Genomic DNA, 20031 nt, shown 5'->3' with positions numbered 1-20031 from the left:
TACATACATATATACATAACCATATATACATAACCATATATACATACACATATACATAACCATATATACATACACATATACATAACCATATACACATAACCATATACATAACCATATACATACACATATACATAACCATATATACATACACATATACATAACCATATATACATACACATATACATAACCATATATACATACACATATACATAACCATATATACATACACATATACATAACCATATATACATACACATATACATAACCATATATACATACACATATACATAACCATATATACATACACATATACATAACCATATATACATACACATATACATAACCATATATACATACACATATACATAACCATATATACATACACATATACATAACCATATATACATACACATATACATAACCATATATACATACACATATACATACATACACATAACCATATATACATACACATAACCATATATACATACACATAACCATATATACATACACATATACATAACCATATATACATACACATATACATAACCATATATACATACACATATACATAACCATATATACATAACCATATACATACACATACACATAACCATATACATACACATATACATAACCATATACATAAACACATATACATAACCATATATACATAACCATATACATAACCATATACATACACATATACATATACATACACATACACATATACATACACATACACATACACATAACCATATATACATACACATACACATAACCATATATACATAACCATATACATAACCATATACATACATATATACATACACATATACATAACCATATACATACATATATACATACATATATACATAACCATATATACATAACCATATATACATACACATATACATAACCATATATACATACACATATACATAACCATATACACATAACCATATACATAACCATATACATACACATATACATAACCATATATACATACACATATACATAACCATATATACATACACATATACATAACCATATATACATACACATATACATAACCATATATACATACACATATACATAACCATATATACATACACATATACATAACCATATATACATACACATATACATAACCATATATACATACACATATACATAACCATATACATACACATATACATAACCATATATACATACACATATACATAACCATATATACATACACATATACATAACCATATATACATACACAGTGGCGGACATACGGCCGTGCAGGCCGTGCCGCCGCACAAGGGCCCCTGAAGTTCTGCTGCTTCAGGGGCCCATTAAGTATTGCAGGTTTTTTTTTTTTTTTTTTTTTATTTTTATTTTTTTTTTTTTTTAACCTGGGGGGCCCAACTCCTGTCCTCCCCCCCTCACCTCGCCCCCCCCCCCCCTCATGCGGCGGGAGAGCGGAAAATACAAGAAGTCTCCGGCCGGGGCGGCAGCTGCAGCTTGGTCTCCAACTTTGGAGACATATCGGAAACTAAGCAGCAGCTGCCTCTAGCGTCTGCTGCAGCCCCGGCCGGAGACTTCCTGTATTTTCTGCTCTCCCGCCGGCTGCAGCGCATACCGGGAGGGGGGCCCCGAGGTGAGTGAGGGAGGATAGGAGTCGGGCCCCCCACCCGGATAGCTACCCACCCGGCTACCTTACCCACCCACCCGGCTACCTACCCCGCTACCTAACCATCCACCCGGCTACCTACCCGGCTACCTAACCAGGCTACCTACCCACCCACCCGGCTACCTAGCTACCCACCCGGCTACCTAACCACCCTGCCGGCTATCTACCTGGCTACCTACCCACCCGGCTACCTAACCACCCTGCCGGCTATCTACCTGGCTACCTACCCACCCGGCTACCTACCCACCCGGCTACCTAGCTACCCACCCGGCTACCTAACCACCCTGCCAGCTACCTACCTGGCTACCTACCCACCCGGCTACCTAGCTACCCACCCGGCTACCTGACCACCCTGCCGGCTATCTACCTGGCTACCTACCCACCCGGCTACCTAGCTACCCACCCGGCTACCTAACCACCCTGCCGGCTATCTACCTGGCTACCTACCCACCCGGCTACCTAGCTACCCACCCGGCTACCTAGCTACCCACCCGGCTACCTAACCACCCTGCCGGCTACCTACCCACCCGGCTACCTAGCTACCCACCCGGCTACCTAACCACCCTGCCGGCTATCTACCTGGCTACCTACCCACCCGGCTACCTACCCACCCGGCTACCTAGCTACCCACCCGGCTACCTAACCACCCTGCCGGCTACCTACCCACCCGGCTACCTAGCTACCCACCCGGCTACCTAACCACCCTGCCGGCTATCTACCTGGCTACCTACCCACCCGGCTACCTACCCACCCGGCTACCTAGCTACCCACCCGGCTACCTAACCACCCTGCCGGCTACCTACCCACCCGGCTACCTAGCTACCCACCCGGCTACCTAACCACCCTGCCGGCTATCTACCTGGCTACCTACCCACCCGGCTACCTAGCTACCCACCCGGCTACCTAACCACCCTGCCGGCTATCTACCTGGCTACCTACCCACCCGGCTACCTACCCACCCGGCTGGCTACCCACCCACCCGGCTACCTACCCACCCACCCGGCTACCTACCCACCCACCCGGCTACCTACCCACCCGGATACCTACCTACCCACCCGGCTACCTACCCACCCACCCGGCTACCTACCCACCCGGATACCTACCTACCCACCCGGCTACCTACCTACCCACCCGGCTACCTAACAACCCACCCGGCTACCTAACCACCCACCCGGCTACCTACACACCCACCCGGCTACCTACCTACCCACCAGGCTACCTACCAACCCACCAGGCTACCTACCCACCCACCCAGCTACCTAACCACCCACCTACCCACCCACCAGGCTACCTACCCACCCGCCTACCCAGCCACCCACCAGGCTACCCACCCGGCTACCCAGCCACCCACCAGGCTACTTACCCACCCGGCTAAGGGCTACCTACCTACCTACCCACCCGGCTGCCTACCTACCCACCAGGCTACCTATCCACCCAACCACCCATGGGAGCTGCGCGCCGGATGGAGGCTGGGACAGGAGGTCTGCTGCTGCAGGTGAGTAAATGTTTTTTTTTTATTATTTATTTTAGCAGGTGTATGTTCTGGGCAGGTCTGCCACATGATTGCGTGTATGTTCTGGGCAGGTCTGCCACATGATTGCGTGTATGTTCTGGGCAGGTCTGCCACATGATTGCATGTATGTTCTGGGCAAATTTGCTACATGATTGCATGTGTTTTCTGGGCAAATCTGCCGACATGATTGCACGTATTTTCTGGGCATATCTGCCGACATGATTGCAGGTATTTTCTGGGCATATCTGCCGACATGATTGCAGGTATTTTCTGGGCATATCTGCCGACATGATTGCACGTATTTTCTGGGCATATCTGCCGACATGATTGCACGTATTTTCTGGGCATATCTGCCGACATGATTGCACGTATTTTCTGGGCATATCTGCCGACATGATTGCACGTATTTTCTGGGCATATCTGCCGACATGATTGCACGTATTTTCTGGGCATATCTGCCGACATGATTGCACGTATTTTCTGGGCATATCTGCCGACATCATTGCACGTATTTTCTGGGCAAATCTGCCGACATGATTGAATGTATTTTCTGGGCAAATCTGCTCACATTATGTGTATTTTCTTGAGAAAACCTGCACAATTATGTGAATTTTCTGGGGAAAGGGTCACCAAAACTTGGGCCCACTGTCTTTGCGTTGCACTTTTCAAGGGAACCTGAGGTGAGAATAATATTGAGGCTGCCATATTTCTCTCCTTTTAAGCAATACCAGTTGCCTGGTTGCCGTTCTGGTCCTCTGCCTCTTATTCTTTCAACCATAGACCCTGAACAAGCATGCAGCAGGTCAGGGGTTTCTGACAATATTGTCAGAACTGAGAAGATTAAGCTGCATGCTTGTTGCTGGTGTAATTCAGTTTATTACTGCAGCCAAATAGATCAGCAGGGCCGCCAGGCAACTAGTATTGTTTAAAAGGAAATAAATATGGCAGCCTCCATATCACTCTCACCCCGGGATCACTTTAAATTACAGTTAGCTCCGCCCTTATCCGGTCATTGCCACGCCCATTTTTTGCCGTGGCGCTACGCGCCGCAGGTTCTATCCACGCCCATTTTTTGCCGCGGCGCGCTTCGCGCGTCGCAGGTACTGGCTGCACCCATTTTGGGGCGCGGCGCGCGAAGCGCCGCAGGTCAGGGGGGCCCACAATTGATATTTTGCACAGGGGCCCACTGCTGCCTGTGTCCGCCACTGTACATACACATATACATAACCATATATACATACACATATACATAACCATATACATACACATATACATAACCATATATACATACACATATACATAACCATATATACATACACATATACATAACCATATACATACACATATACATAACCATATATACATACACATATACATACACATAACCATATATACATACACATATACATAACCATATATACATACACATATACATAACCATATATACATACACATATACATAACCATATACATACACATATACATAACCATATATACATAACCATATACATACACATACACATAACCATATACATACACATATACATAACCATATACATACACATATACATAACCATATATACATACACATATACATACACATATACATACACATACACATAACCATATATACATACACATACACATAACCATATATACATAACCATATACATACATATATACATAACCATATACATACATATATACATACACATATACATAACCATATATACATAACCATATACATACACATACACATAACCATATACATACACATATACATAACCATATACATACACATATACATAACCATATATACATAACCATATACATACACATATACATACACATACACATAACCATATATACATAACCATATACATAACCATATACATACATATATACATACACATATACATAACCATATATACATACACATATACATACACATATACATAACCATATATACATACACATATACATAACCATATACATACACATATACATAACCATATACATACACATATACATAACCATATATACATACACATATACATAACCATATACATACACATATACATAACCATATACATACACATATACATAACCATATATACATACACATATACATAACCATATATACATACACATATACATAACCATATACATACACATATACATAACCATATATACATACACATATACATACACATAACCATATATACATACACATATACATACACATAACCATATATACATACACATATACATAACCATATATACATACACATATACATAACCATATATACATACACATATACATAACCATATACATACACATATACATAACCATATATACATAACCATATACATACACATACACATAACCATATACATACACATATACATAACCATATACATACACATATACATAACCATATATACATACACATATACATACACATATACATACACATACACATAACCATATATACATACACATACACATAACCATATATACATAACCATATACATACATATATACATACACATATACATAACCATATATACATAACCATATACATACACATACACATAACCATATACATACACATATACATAACCATATACATACACATATACATAACCATATATACATAACCATATACATACACATATACATACACATACACATAACCATATATACATAACCATATACATAACCATATACATACATATATACATACACATATACATAACCATATATACATACACATATACATACACATATACATAACCATATATACATACACATATACATAACCATATACATACACATATACATAACCATATACATACACATATACATAACCATATATACATACACATATACATAACCATATACATACACATATACATAACCATATACATACACATATACATAACCATATATACATACACATATACATACACATATACATACACATACACATAACCATATATACATACACATACACATAACCATATATACATAACCATATACATACATATATACATAACCATATACATACATATATACATACACATATACATAACCATATATACATAACCATATACATACACATACACATAACCATATACATACACATATACATAACCATATACATACACATATACATAACCATATATACATAACCATATACATACACATATACATACACATACACATAACCATATATACATAACCATATACATAACCATATACATACATATATACATACACATATACATAACCATATATACATACACATATACATACACATATACATAACCATATATACATACACATATACATAACCATATACATACACATATACATAACCATATACATACACATATACATAACCATATACACATAACCATATACATAACCATATACATACACATATACAAAACCATATACATACACATACACATAACCATATATACATACACATATACATAACCATATACATACACATACACATATACATAACCATATATACATACACATATACATAACCATATATACATACACATATGCATAACCATATATACATACACATATGCATAACCATATACATACACATATACATAACCATATATACATACACATATACATAACCATATACATACACATACACATAACCATATATACATACACATATACATAACCATATACATACACATACACATAACCATATACACATATACATAACCATATATACATACACATATACATAACCATATATACATATACATAACCATATACATACACATAACCATATATACATACATACACATATACATAACCATATATACATACACATATACATACACATATACATAACCATATACATACACATAACCATATATACATACATACACATAACCATATATACATACACATATACATAACCATATATACATATACATAACCATATACATACACATACACATAACCATATATACATAACCATATATACATACACATATACATAACCATATACATACACATAACCATATATACATACACATATACATAACCATATACATACACATAACCATATATATACACATAACCATATATATATACACATAACCATATATACATACACATAACCATATATACATACACATAACCATATACATACACATAACCATATACATACACATAACCATATATACATACACATAACCATATACATACACATAACCATATACATACACATAACCATATATACATACACATACACATAACCATATATACATACACATATACATAACCATATATACATACACATATACATAACCATATATACATACACATACACATAACCATATATACATACACATACACATACACATAACCATATATACATACACATATACATAACCATATACATACACATAACCATATACATACATATATACATACACATATACATAACCATATATACATACACATATACATAACCATATACATAACCATATACAAACACATACACATAACCATATATACATAACCATATACATACACATATACATAACCATATATACATACACATATACATAACCATATATACATACACATAACCATATATACATACACATAACCATATATACATACACATATACATAACCATATACATACACATATACATAACCATATATACATACACATATACATAACCATATACATGCACATACACATAACCATATATACATACACATATACATAACCATATATACATACACATATACATAACCATATATACATACACATATACATAACCATATATACATACACATATACATAACCATATACACATACATAACCATATACATACACATAACCATATATACATAACCATATACATACACATACACATAACCATATATACATACACATATACATAACCATATACATACACATATACATAGCCATATACATACACATACCCATATATACATAACCATATACATACACATACACATTACCATATATACATACACATATACATAATCATATATACATACACATATACATAACCATATACATACATATATACATACACATATACATAACCATATACATACATATATACATAACCATATACATAACCATATACATAACCATATACATAACCATATACATAACCATATACATAACCACATACATCCATATACATAACCATATACATAACCATATACATAACCATATACATAACCATATACATAACCATATACATAACCATATATACATACACATATACATATACATAACCATATATACATACACATATACATATACATAACCATATACATACACATATACATACACATAACCATATACATACACATAACCATATATACATACACATATACATAACCATATACATACATATATACATACATATATACATACACCTATACATAACCATATATACATACATACACATACACATAACCATATATACATACACATATACATAACCATATACATACACATAACCATATATACATACACATAACCATATATACATAACCATATACATACACATACACATAACCATATATACATACACATATACATAACCATATATACATACACATACACATAACCATATATACATACACATACACAACCATATATACATACACATATACATAACCATATATACATACACATATACATAACCATATATACATACACATAACCATATACATACACATAACCATATATACATATACATAACCATATATACATACACATAACCATATACATACACATAACCATATATACATACACATAACCATATATACATACACATAACCATATATACATACACATAACCATATATACATACACATATACATAACCATATACATACACATATACATAACCATATATACATACACATATACATAACCATATACATACACATACACATAACCATATATACATACACATATACATAACCATATACATACACACATACATAACCATATACATATATACATACACACATACATAACCATATATACATACACATATACATAACCATATACATACATATATACATACACATATACATAACCATATACATACATATATACATACACATATACATAACCATATACAAACACATACACATAACCATATATACATAACCATATACATACACATATACATAACCATATATACATACACATATACATAACCATATATACATACACATAACCATATATACATACACATATACATAACCATATACATACATATATACATACACATATACATAACCATATATACATACACATATACATAACCATATACATACACATATACATACACATATACATAACCATATATACATACACATATACATAACCATATATACATAACCATATATACATAACCATATACATAACCATATATACATACACATATACATAACCATATATACATACACATATACATAACCATATATACATAACCATATATACATAACCATATACATAACCATATATACATAAACATATACATACACATATACATAACCATATACATACACATATACATACCCATATACATAACCATATACATACACATATACATACACATATACATAACCATATACATACACATATACATAACCATATATACATACACATATACATAACCATATACATACACATATACATAACCATATACATACACATAACCATATACATACACATACACATAACCATATAAACATACACATATACATAACCATATACATACACATATACATAACCATATATACATACACATATACATAACCATATATACATACACATATACATAACCATATATACATACACATATACATAACCATATACATACACATATACATAACCATATATACATACACATACACATAACCATATATACATACACATACACATAACCATATATACATACACATATACATAACCATATATACATACACATATACATAACCATATATACATACATACACATATACATAACCATATATACATACACATACACATACAAATAACCATATTTACATACACATACAAATAACCATATATACATACACATACAAATAACCATATATACATACACATACACATACATATATACATACACATATACATAACCATATATACATACACATATACATAACCATATACATACATATATACATACACATATACATAACCATATACATACATATATACATACATATATACATACACATATACATACACATAACCATATATACATACACATAACCATATATACATACACATAACCATATATACATACACATACACATAACCATATATACATACACATACACATAACCATATATACATACACATACACATAACCATATATACATACACATACACATAACCATATATACATACACATACACATAACCATATATACATACACATACACATAACCATATATACATACACATACACATAACCATATATACATACACATATACATAACCATATATACATACACATATACATAACCATATACATACACATATACATAACCATATACATACACATATACATAACCATATACATACACATATACATAACCATATACATACACATATACATAACCATATACATACACATATACATAACCATATACATACACATATACATAACCATATACATACACATATACATAACCATATACATACACATATACATAACCATATACATACACATATACATAACCATATACATACACATATACATAACCATATATACATACACATATACATAACCATATATACATACACATATACATAACCATATATACATACACATATACATAACCATATATACATACACATATACATAACCATATATACATACACATATACATAACCATATATACATACACATATACATACATATATACATACACATATACATACACATATACATACACATATACATACACATATACATACACATATACATACACATATACATACACATAACCATATATACATACACATACACATAACCATATATACATACACATACACATAACCAAATATACATACACATACACATAACCATATATACATACACATACACATAACCATATATACATACACATACACATAACCATATATACATACACATATACATAACCATATATACATACACATATACATAACCATATACATACACATATACATAACCATATATACATACACATATACATAACCATATACATACACATATACATAACCATATACATACACATATACATAACCATATACATACACATATACATACACATATACATACACATAACCATATATACATACACATATACATAACCATATATACATACACATATACATAACCATATATACATACACATATACATAACCATATATACATACACATATACATAACCATATATACATACACATATACATAACCATATACATACACATATACATAACCATATATACATACACATATACATAACCATATATACATATACATATACATAACCATATATACATATACATAACCATATATACATACACATATACATAACCATATATACATACACATATACATAACCATATATACATACACATACACATAACCATATATACATACACATACACATAACCATATATACATACACATACACATAACCATATATACATACACATACACATAACCATATATACATACACATACACATAACCATATATACATACACATACACATAACCATATATACATACACATACACATAACCATATATACATACACATACACATAACCATATATACATACACATACACATAACCATATATACATACACATACACATAACCATATATACATACACATACACATAACCATATATACATACACATACACATAACCATATATACATACACATACACATAACCATATATACATACACATACACATACACATACACATACAGATATAGCTACAGAGTTCCCCAAAGAGTGAGAAGCCAAGTGTGAAACCATCAATATTGTGAATATACAGGATGCCAGCGAAGGAACGGCGTGTGGCGGAGAGAGGCTAGCCAACGTGAGGAAGAGGCGATATGGAACCAGCTGAGAAGACACGAGAAGGGGAGCAGGTCACACGACGTCCTGCACTGCTATGGAGGAGGAAGGCCAGTGAAGGAACGGCGTGTGGCGGAGAGAGGGTAGCCAACGTGAGGAAGAGGCGATATGGAACCAGCTGAGAAGACACGAGAAGCGGAGCAGGTCACGCGACGCCCTGCACTGCTATGGAGGAGGAAGGCCAGTGAAGGAACGGCGTGTGGCGGAGAGAGGGTAGCCAACGTGAGGAAGAGGCGATATGGAACCAGCTGAGAAGACACGAGAGGGGGAGCAGGTCACACGACGTCCTGCACCGCTATGGAGGAGGAAGGCCAGTGAAGGAACGGCGTGTGGCGGAGAGAGGCTAGCCAACGTGAGGAAGAGGCAATATGGAACCAGCTGAGAAGACACGAGAGGGGGAGCAGGTCACGCGACGCCCTGCACTGCTATGGAGGAGGAAGGCCAGTGAAGGAACGGCGTGTGGCGGAGAGAGGGTAGCCAACGTGAGGAAGAGGCGATATGGAACCAGCTGAGAAGACACGAGAAGGGGAGCAGGTCACACGACGTCCTGCACTGCTATGGAGGAGGAAGGCCAGTGAAGGAACGGCGTGTGGCGGAGAGAGGGTAGCCAACGTGAGGAAGAGGCGATATGGAACCAGCTGAGAAGACACGAGAAGCGGAGCAGGTCACGCGACGCCCTGCACTGCTATGGAGGAGGAAGGCCAGTGAAGGAACGGCGTGTGGCGGAGAGAGGGTAGCCAACGTGAGGAAGAGGTGATATGGAACCAGCTGAGAAGACACGAGAAGCGGAGCAGGTCACGCGACGCCCTGCACTGCTATGGAGAGGGAAGGCCAGTGAAGGAACGGCGTGTGGCGGAGAGAGGGTAGCCAACGTGAGGAAGAGGCAATATGGAACCAGCTGAGAAGACACGAGAAGGGGAGCAGGTCACGCGACGCCCTGCACTGCTATGGAGAGGGAAGGCCAGTGAAGGAACGGCGTGTGGCGGAGAGAGGCTAGCCAACGTGAGGAAGAGGCAATATGGAACCAGCTGAGAAGACACGAGAGGGGGAGCAGGTCACGCGACGCCCTGCACTGCTATGGAGGAGGAAGGCCAGTGAAGGAACGGCGTGTGGCGGAGAGAGGCTAGCCAACGTGAGGAAGAGGCGATATGGAACCAGCTGAGAAGACACGAGAAGCGGAGCAGGTCACGCGACGCCCTGCACTGCTATGGAGAGGGAAGGCCAGTGAAGGAACGGCGTGTGGCGGAGAGAGGCTAGCCAACGTGAGGAAGAGGCAATATGGAACCAGCTGAGAAGACACGAGAAGGGGAGCAGGTCACACGACGTCCTGCACTGCTATGGAGGAGGAAGGCCAGTGAAGGAACGGCGTGTGGCGGAGAGAGGGTAGCCAACGTGAGGAAGAGGCGATATGGAACCAGCTTAGAAGACACGAGAAGGGGAGCAGGTCACGTGACGCCCTGCACTGCTATGGAGAGGGAAGGCCAGTGAAGGAACGGCGTGTGGCGGAGAGAGGCTAGCCAACGTGAGGAAGAGGTGATATGGAACCAGCTGAGAAGACACGAGAAGCGGAGCAGGTCACGCGACGCCCTGCACTGCTATGGAGAGGGAAGGCCAGTGAAGGAACGGCGTGTGGCGGAGAGAGGGTAGCCAACGTGAGGAAGAGGCAATATGGAACCAGCTGAGAAGACACGAGAAGCGGAGCAGGTCACGCGACGCCCTGCACTGCTATGGAGGAGGAAGGCCAGTGAAGGAACGGCGTGTGGCGGAGAGAGGCTAGCCAACGTGAGGAAGAGGCGATATGGAACCAGCTGAGAAGACACGAGAAGGGGAGCAGGTCACACGACGTCCTGCACTGCTATGGAGGAGGAAGGCCAGTGAAGGAACGGCGTGTGGCGGAGAGAGGGTAGCCAACGTGAGGAAGAGGCGATATGGAACCAGCTGAGAAGACACGAGAAGGGGAGCAGGTCACGCGACGCCCTGCACTGCTATGGAGAGGGAAGGCCAGTGAAGGAACGGCGTGTGGCGGAGAGAGGCTAGCCAACGTGAGGAAGAGGTGATATGGAACCAGCTGAGAAGACACGAGAAGCGGAGCAGGTCACGCGACGTCCTGCACTGCTATGGAGAGGGAAGGCCAGTGAAGGAACGGCGTGTGGCGGAGAGAGGCTAGCCAACGTGAGGAAGAGGTGATATGGAACCAGCTGAGAAGACACGAGAAGCGGAGCAGGTCACGCGACGTCCTGCACTGCTATGGAGAGGGAAGGCCAGTGAAGGAACGGCGTGTGGCGGAGAGAGGCTAGCCAACGTGAGGAAGAGGCAATATGGAACCAGCTGAGAAGACACGAGAGGGGAAGCAGGTCACACGACGTCCTGCACTGCTATGGAGAGGGAAGGCCAGTGAAGGAACGGCGTGTGGCGGAGAGAGGCTAGCCAACGTGAGGAAGAGGCGATACGGAACCAGCTGAGAAGACACGAGAGGGGGAGCAGGTCACGCGACGCCCTGCACTGCTATGGAGAGGGAAGGCCAGTGAAGGAACGGCGTGTGGCGGAGAGAGGCTAGCCAACGTGAGGAAGAGGCAATATGGAACCAGCTGAGAAGACACGAGAGGGGAAGCAGGTCACACCACGTCCTGCACTGCTATGGAGAGGGAAGAAAGCGTACCAACTGATCAAGTGTAAACAGGGTAGCCGGTTTGCACGATCCCCCTGCTGCATTCCTCCCACTGGTTGGTGAATTCTGGATTATGTGACGGATAGCTGGATTATGTAACGGACAGCGCTCCTTATATGCATACTTGCTCTATGTCAGTTTGAGGAGCTCATAGACTGCCGCTGAGCCACGCTGTATTAGATGCTTGCACTTAAAGGCAGCATTGCAAAGCCAGCAAGATGTTAGAAAAACTTCATTCATTGCAAATTATTGATCTATTCTTTACAATGTACATTAAAAAATCCTGGCCCTGAACTGTAGCTTTAAAGAATGAAAGGCTGAATTAGGCTCTTAGTGCCAACACTACCCTCACACTAACTATGAAGCTAACAATTCATTCACCCCAACATTGACCGAAGGTGCCTCCTCAGTGTCACAAATATCAAACATAGAGCCTTTCACAACAATGTCCCTTATTGTGTACAGAGGTGGCCTTATTCCCCCTCCTGTATTCTCCTTACATCACTCGCCCACAGACATCAAGGAGGTGGCCAATGTGTGTAACCTGAGTCTGATGAAGCTCATTACCCCAGAGGATGATGAAACCGATGACACAAGTCACATTCCAAATGAGGAGAGACTGCTGGACGCTGGTGGCCAAGGTGAGAGCCTCACTAGATAGATAGATAGATAGATAGATAGATAGATAGATAGATAGATAGATAGATATAGATATAGCCAGAGTGGGAGCTGTACTGTGTATGTGGATGGCTGGTAGTCAGGCACTGTACAGTAGGGGTGTGGCAATGCACCGGAGCAGAGGCAGGCTGGTAGTCAGGCACTGTACGGTAGGGGTGTGGCAATGCATGGGAGCAGAGGCAGGCTGGTAGCCAGGCACTGTACGGTAGGGGTGTGGCAGTGGAGCAGAGGCAGGCTGGTAGTCAGGCACTGTATGGTAGGGGTGTGGCAATGCACCGGAGCAGAGGCAGGCTGGTAGTCAGGCACTGTACGGTAGGGGTGTGGCAATGCATGGGAGCAGAGGCAGGCTGGTAGCCAGGCACTGTACGGTAGGGGTGTGGCAGTGGAGCAGAGGCAGGCTGGTAGTCAGGCACTGTATGGTAGGGGTGTGGCAATGCACCGGGGCAGAGGCAGGCTGGTAGTCGGGCACTGTACGGTAGGGGTGTGGCAATGCACCGGAGCAGAGGCAGGCTGGTAGTCAGGGACTGTACGGTAGGGGTGTGGCAATGCACGGGAGCAGAGGCAGGCTGGTAGTCGGGCACTGTACAGTAGGGGTGTAGCAATGCACGGGAGCAGAGGCAGGCTGGTAGTCGGGCACTGTACAGTAGGGGTGTGGCAATGCACCGGAGCAGAGGCAGGCTGGTAGTCTGGCACTGTACGGTAGGGGTGTCGCAATGCACCAGAGCAGAGGCAGGCTGGTAGTCTGGCACTGTATGGTAGTGGTGTGGCAATGCACCGGAGCAGAGGCAGGCTGGTAGTCAGGGACTGTACGGTAGGGGTGTGGCAATGCACCGGAGCAGAGGCAGGCTGGTAGTCTGGCACTGTACGGTAGGGGTGTCGCAATGCACCAGAGCAGAGGCAGGCTGGTAGTCAGGCACTGTATGGTAGGGGTGTGGCAATGCACCGGGGCAGAGGCAGGCTGGTAGTCGGGTACTGTACGGTAGGGGTGTGGTAATGCACCGGAGCAGAGGCAGGCTGGTAGTCTGGCACTGTACGGTAGGGGTGTCGCAATGCACCAGAGCAGAGGCAGGCTGGTAGTCTGGCACTGTATGGTAGTGGTGTGGCAATGCACCGGAGCAGAGGCAGGCTGGTAGTCAGGGACTGTACGGTAGGGGTGTGGCAATGCACCGGAGCAGAGGCAGGCTGGTAGTCAGGCACTGTATGGTAGGGGTGTCGCAATGCACCAGAGCAGAGGCAGGCTGGTAGTCAGGCACTGTATGGTAGGGGTGTGGCAATGCACCGGGGCAGAGGCAGGCTGGTAGTCGGGTACTGTACGGTAGGGGTGTGGTAATGCACTGGAGCAGAGGCAGGCTGCTAGTCGGGCACTGTATGGTAGGGGTCTGGCAATGCACCGGAGCAGAGGCAGGCTGGTAGTCGGGCACTGTACGGTAGGGGTGTGGCAATGCACCGGAGCAGAGGCAGGCTGGTTGTTGGGCACTGTATAGTAGGGGTGTGACAATGCACCGGAGCAGAGGCAGGCTGGTAGTCGGGCACTGTATGGTAGTGGTGTGGCAATGCACTGGAACAGAGGCAGGCTTGTAGTCCGGCACTGTACGGTAGGGGTGTGGCAATGCATCGGAGCAGAGGCAGGCTGGTAGTCAGGGACTGTATGGTAGGGGTGTGGTAATGCACCGGAGCAGAGGCAGGCTTGTAGTCGGGCACTGTACTGTAGGCGTGTGTCAATGCACCGGAGCAGAGGCAGGCTGGTAGTCATGCACTGTACGGTAGGGGTGTGGCAATGCACCGGAGCAGAGGCAGGCTGGTAGTCGGGCACTGTACGGTAGGGGTGTGACAATGCACCGGAGCAGAGGCAGGCTTGTAGTCGGCACTGTACGGTAGGGGTGTGGCAATGCACCGGAGCAGAGGCAGGCTGGTAGTCGGGCACTGTACAGTAGGGGTGTGGCAATGCATCGGAGTAGAGGCAGGCTGATAGTCGGGCACTGTACGGTAGGGGTGTGGTAATGCACTGGAGCAGAGGCAGGCTGGTAGTCAGGCACTGTATGGTAGGGGTCTGGCAATGCATCGGAGCAGAGGCAGGCTGGTAGTCGGGCACTGTACAGTAGGGGTGTGGCAATGCATCGGAGTAGAGGCAGGCTGATAGTCGGGCACTGTACGGTAGGGGTGTGGTAATGCACTGGAGCAGAGGCAGGCTGGTAGTCAGGCACTGTATGGTAGGGGTGTGGCAATGCACCGGAGCAGAGGCAGGCTGGTAGTCATGCACTGTACGGTAGGGGTGTGGCAATGCACCGGAGCAGAGGCAGGCTGGTAATCGGGCACTGTACGGTAGGGGTGTGGCAATGTACCGGAGCAGAGGCAGGCTGGTTGTTGGGCACTGTATGGTAGGGGTGTGGCAATGCACCGGAGCAGAGGCAGGCTGGTAGTCAGGCACTGTATGGTAGGGGTGTGGCAATGCACCGGAGCAGAGGCAGGCTGGTAGTCTGGCACTGTATGGTAGGGGGTGTGGCAATGCACCGGAGCAGAGGCAGGCTGGTAGTCGGGCACTGTATGGTAGGGGTGTGGCAATGCACCGGAGCAGAGGCAGGCTGGTAGTCGGGCACTGAATGGTAGGGGTGTGGCAATGCACCGGAGCAGAGGCAGGCTGGTAGTCAGGCACTGTACGGCAGGGGTGTGGCAATGCACCGGAGCAGAGGCAGGCTGGTAGTCAGGCACTGTATGGTAGGGGTGTGGCAATGCATCGGAGCAGAGGCAGGCTGGTAGTCAGGCACTGTATGGTAGGGGTGTGGCAATGCATCGGAGCAGAGGCAGGCTGGTAGTCGGGCACTGTACGGTACGGGTGTGGCAATGCACCGGAGCAGAGGCAGGCTGGTAGTCGGGCACTGTACGGTAGGGGTGTGGCAATGCACCGGAGCAGAGGCAGGCTGGTAGCCTGGCACTGTACGGTAGGGGTGTGGCAATACACCGGAGCAGAGGCAGGCTGGTAGTCGGCACTGTATGGTAGGGGTGTGGCAATGCCCCGGAGCAGAGGCAGGCTGGTAGTCGGGCACTGTACGGTAGGGGTTTGGCAATGCATCGGAGCAGAGGCAGGCTGGTAGTCGGGCACTGTACGGTAGGGGTGTGGCAATGCACCGGAGCAGAGGCAGGCTGGTAGCCAGGCACTGTACGGTAGGGGTGTGGTAATGCACCGGAGCAGAGGCAGGCTGGTAGTCGGCACTGTACGGTAGGGGTGTGGCAATGCACCGGAGCAGAGGCAGGCTGGTAGTCGGGCACTGTACGGTAGGGGTGTGGCAATGCACCGGAGCAGAGGCCGGCTGGTAGCCAGGCACTGTACGGTAGGGGTGTGGTAATGCACCGGAGCAGAGGCAGGCTGGTAGTCGGCACTGTACGGTAGGGGTGTGGCAATGCACCGGAGCAGAGGCAGGCTGGTAGTCGGCACTGTACGGTAGGGGTGTGGCAATGCACCGGAGCAGAGGCTGGCTGGTAGCCAGGCACTGTATGGTAGGGGTGTGGCAATGCACCGGAGCAGAGGCAGGCTGGTAGTCAGGAACTGTACGGTAGGGGTGTGGCAGTGGAGTAGAGGCAGGCTGGTAGCCAGGCACTGTACGGTAGGGGTGTGGCAATGCACCGGAGCAGAGGCAGGCTGGTAGTCAGGCACTGTACGGTATGGGTGTGGCAATGCACCGGAGCAGAGGCAGGCTGGTTGTTGGGCACTGTATGGTAGGGGTGTGGCAATGCACCGGAGCAGAGGCAGGCTGGTAGTTGGGCACTGTACGGTAGGGGTGTGGCAATGCACCGGAGCAGAGGCAGGCTGGTAGTCAGGCACTGTATGGTAGGGGTGTGGCAATGCACCGGAGCAGAGGCAGGCTGGTAGTCAGGCACTGTACGGTATGGGTGTGGCAATGCACCGGAGCAGAGGCAGGCTGGTAGTCAGGCACTGTACGGGATGGGTGTGGCAATGCACCGGAGCAGAGGCAGGCTGGTAGTTGGGCACTGTATGGTAGGGGTGTGGCAATGCACCGGAGCAGAGGCAGGCTGGTAGTCGGGCACTGTACGGTATGGGTGTGGCAATGCACCGGAGCAGAGGCAGGCTGGTAGTTGGGCACTGTATGGTAGGGGTGTGGCAATGCACCGGAGCAGAGGCAGGCTGGTAGTCAGGCACTGTACGGTAGGGGTGTGGCAATGCACCGGAGCAGAGGCAGGCTGGTAGTCGGGCACTGTACGGTAGGGGTGTGGCAATGCATCGGAGCAGAGGCAGGCTGGTAGTCGGGCACTGTACGG

The 20031-nt window shown here is 43.0% G+C and overlaps 1 protein-coding gene across 2 annotated transcripts in view; it reads left to right on the top strand.

The window, feature by feature from the left end:
- Nucleotides 1-20031, top strand: part of VAC14 (VAC14 component of PIKFYVE complex) — a 209289-nt gene that overhangs the window by 67794 nt on the left and 121464 nt on the right. For both annotated transcript variants that reach the window (XM_068260029.1, XM_068260028.1), the window contains exon 9: nt 15594-15719. In XM_068260029.1, the coding sequence (XP_068116130.1) occupies nt 15594-15719 (126 nt within the window). The remainder of the gene's footprint in view (nt 1-15593; nt 15720-20031) is intronic.

The sequence above is a fragment of the Hyperolius riggenbachi genome, chromosome 11 (genome assembly GCF_040937935.1).
Source record: "Hyperolius riggenbachi isolate aHypRig1 chromosome 11, aHypRig1.pri, whole genome shotgun sequence".
In the NCBI taxonomy this organism is placed as follows: domain Eukaryota; kingdom Metazoa; phylum Chordata; class Amphibia; order Anura; family Hyperoliidae; genus Hyperolius; species Hyperolius riggenbachi.
Note: the sequence above shows the minus strand (reverse complement) of the source record. Positions and strands in the feature narration are given on the sequence as shown.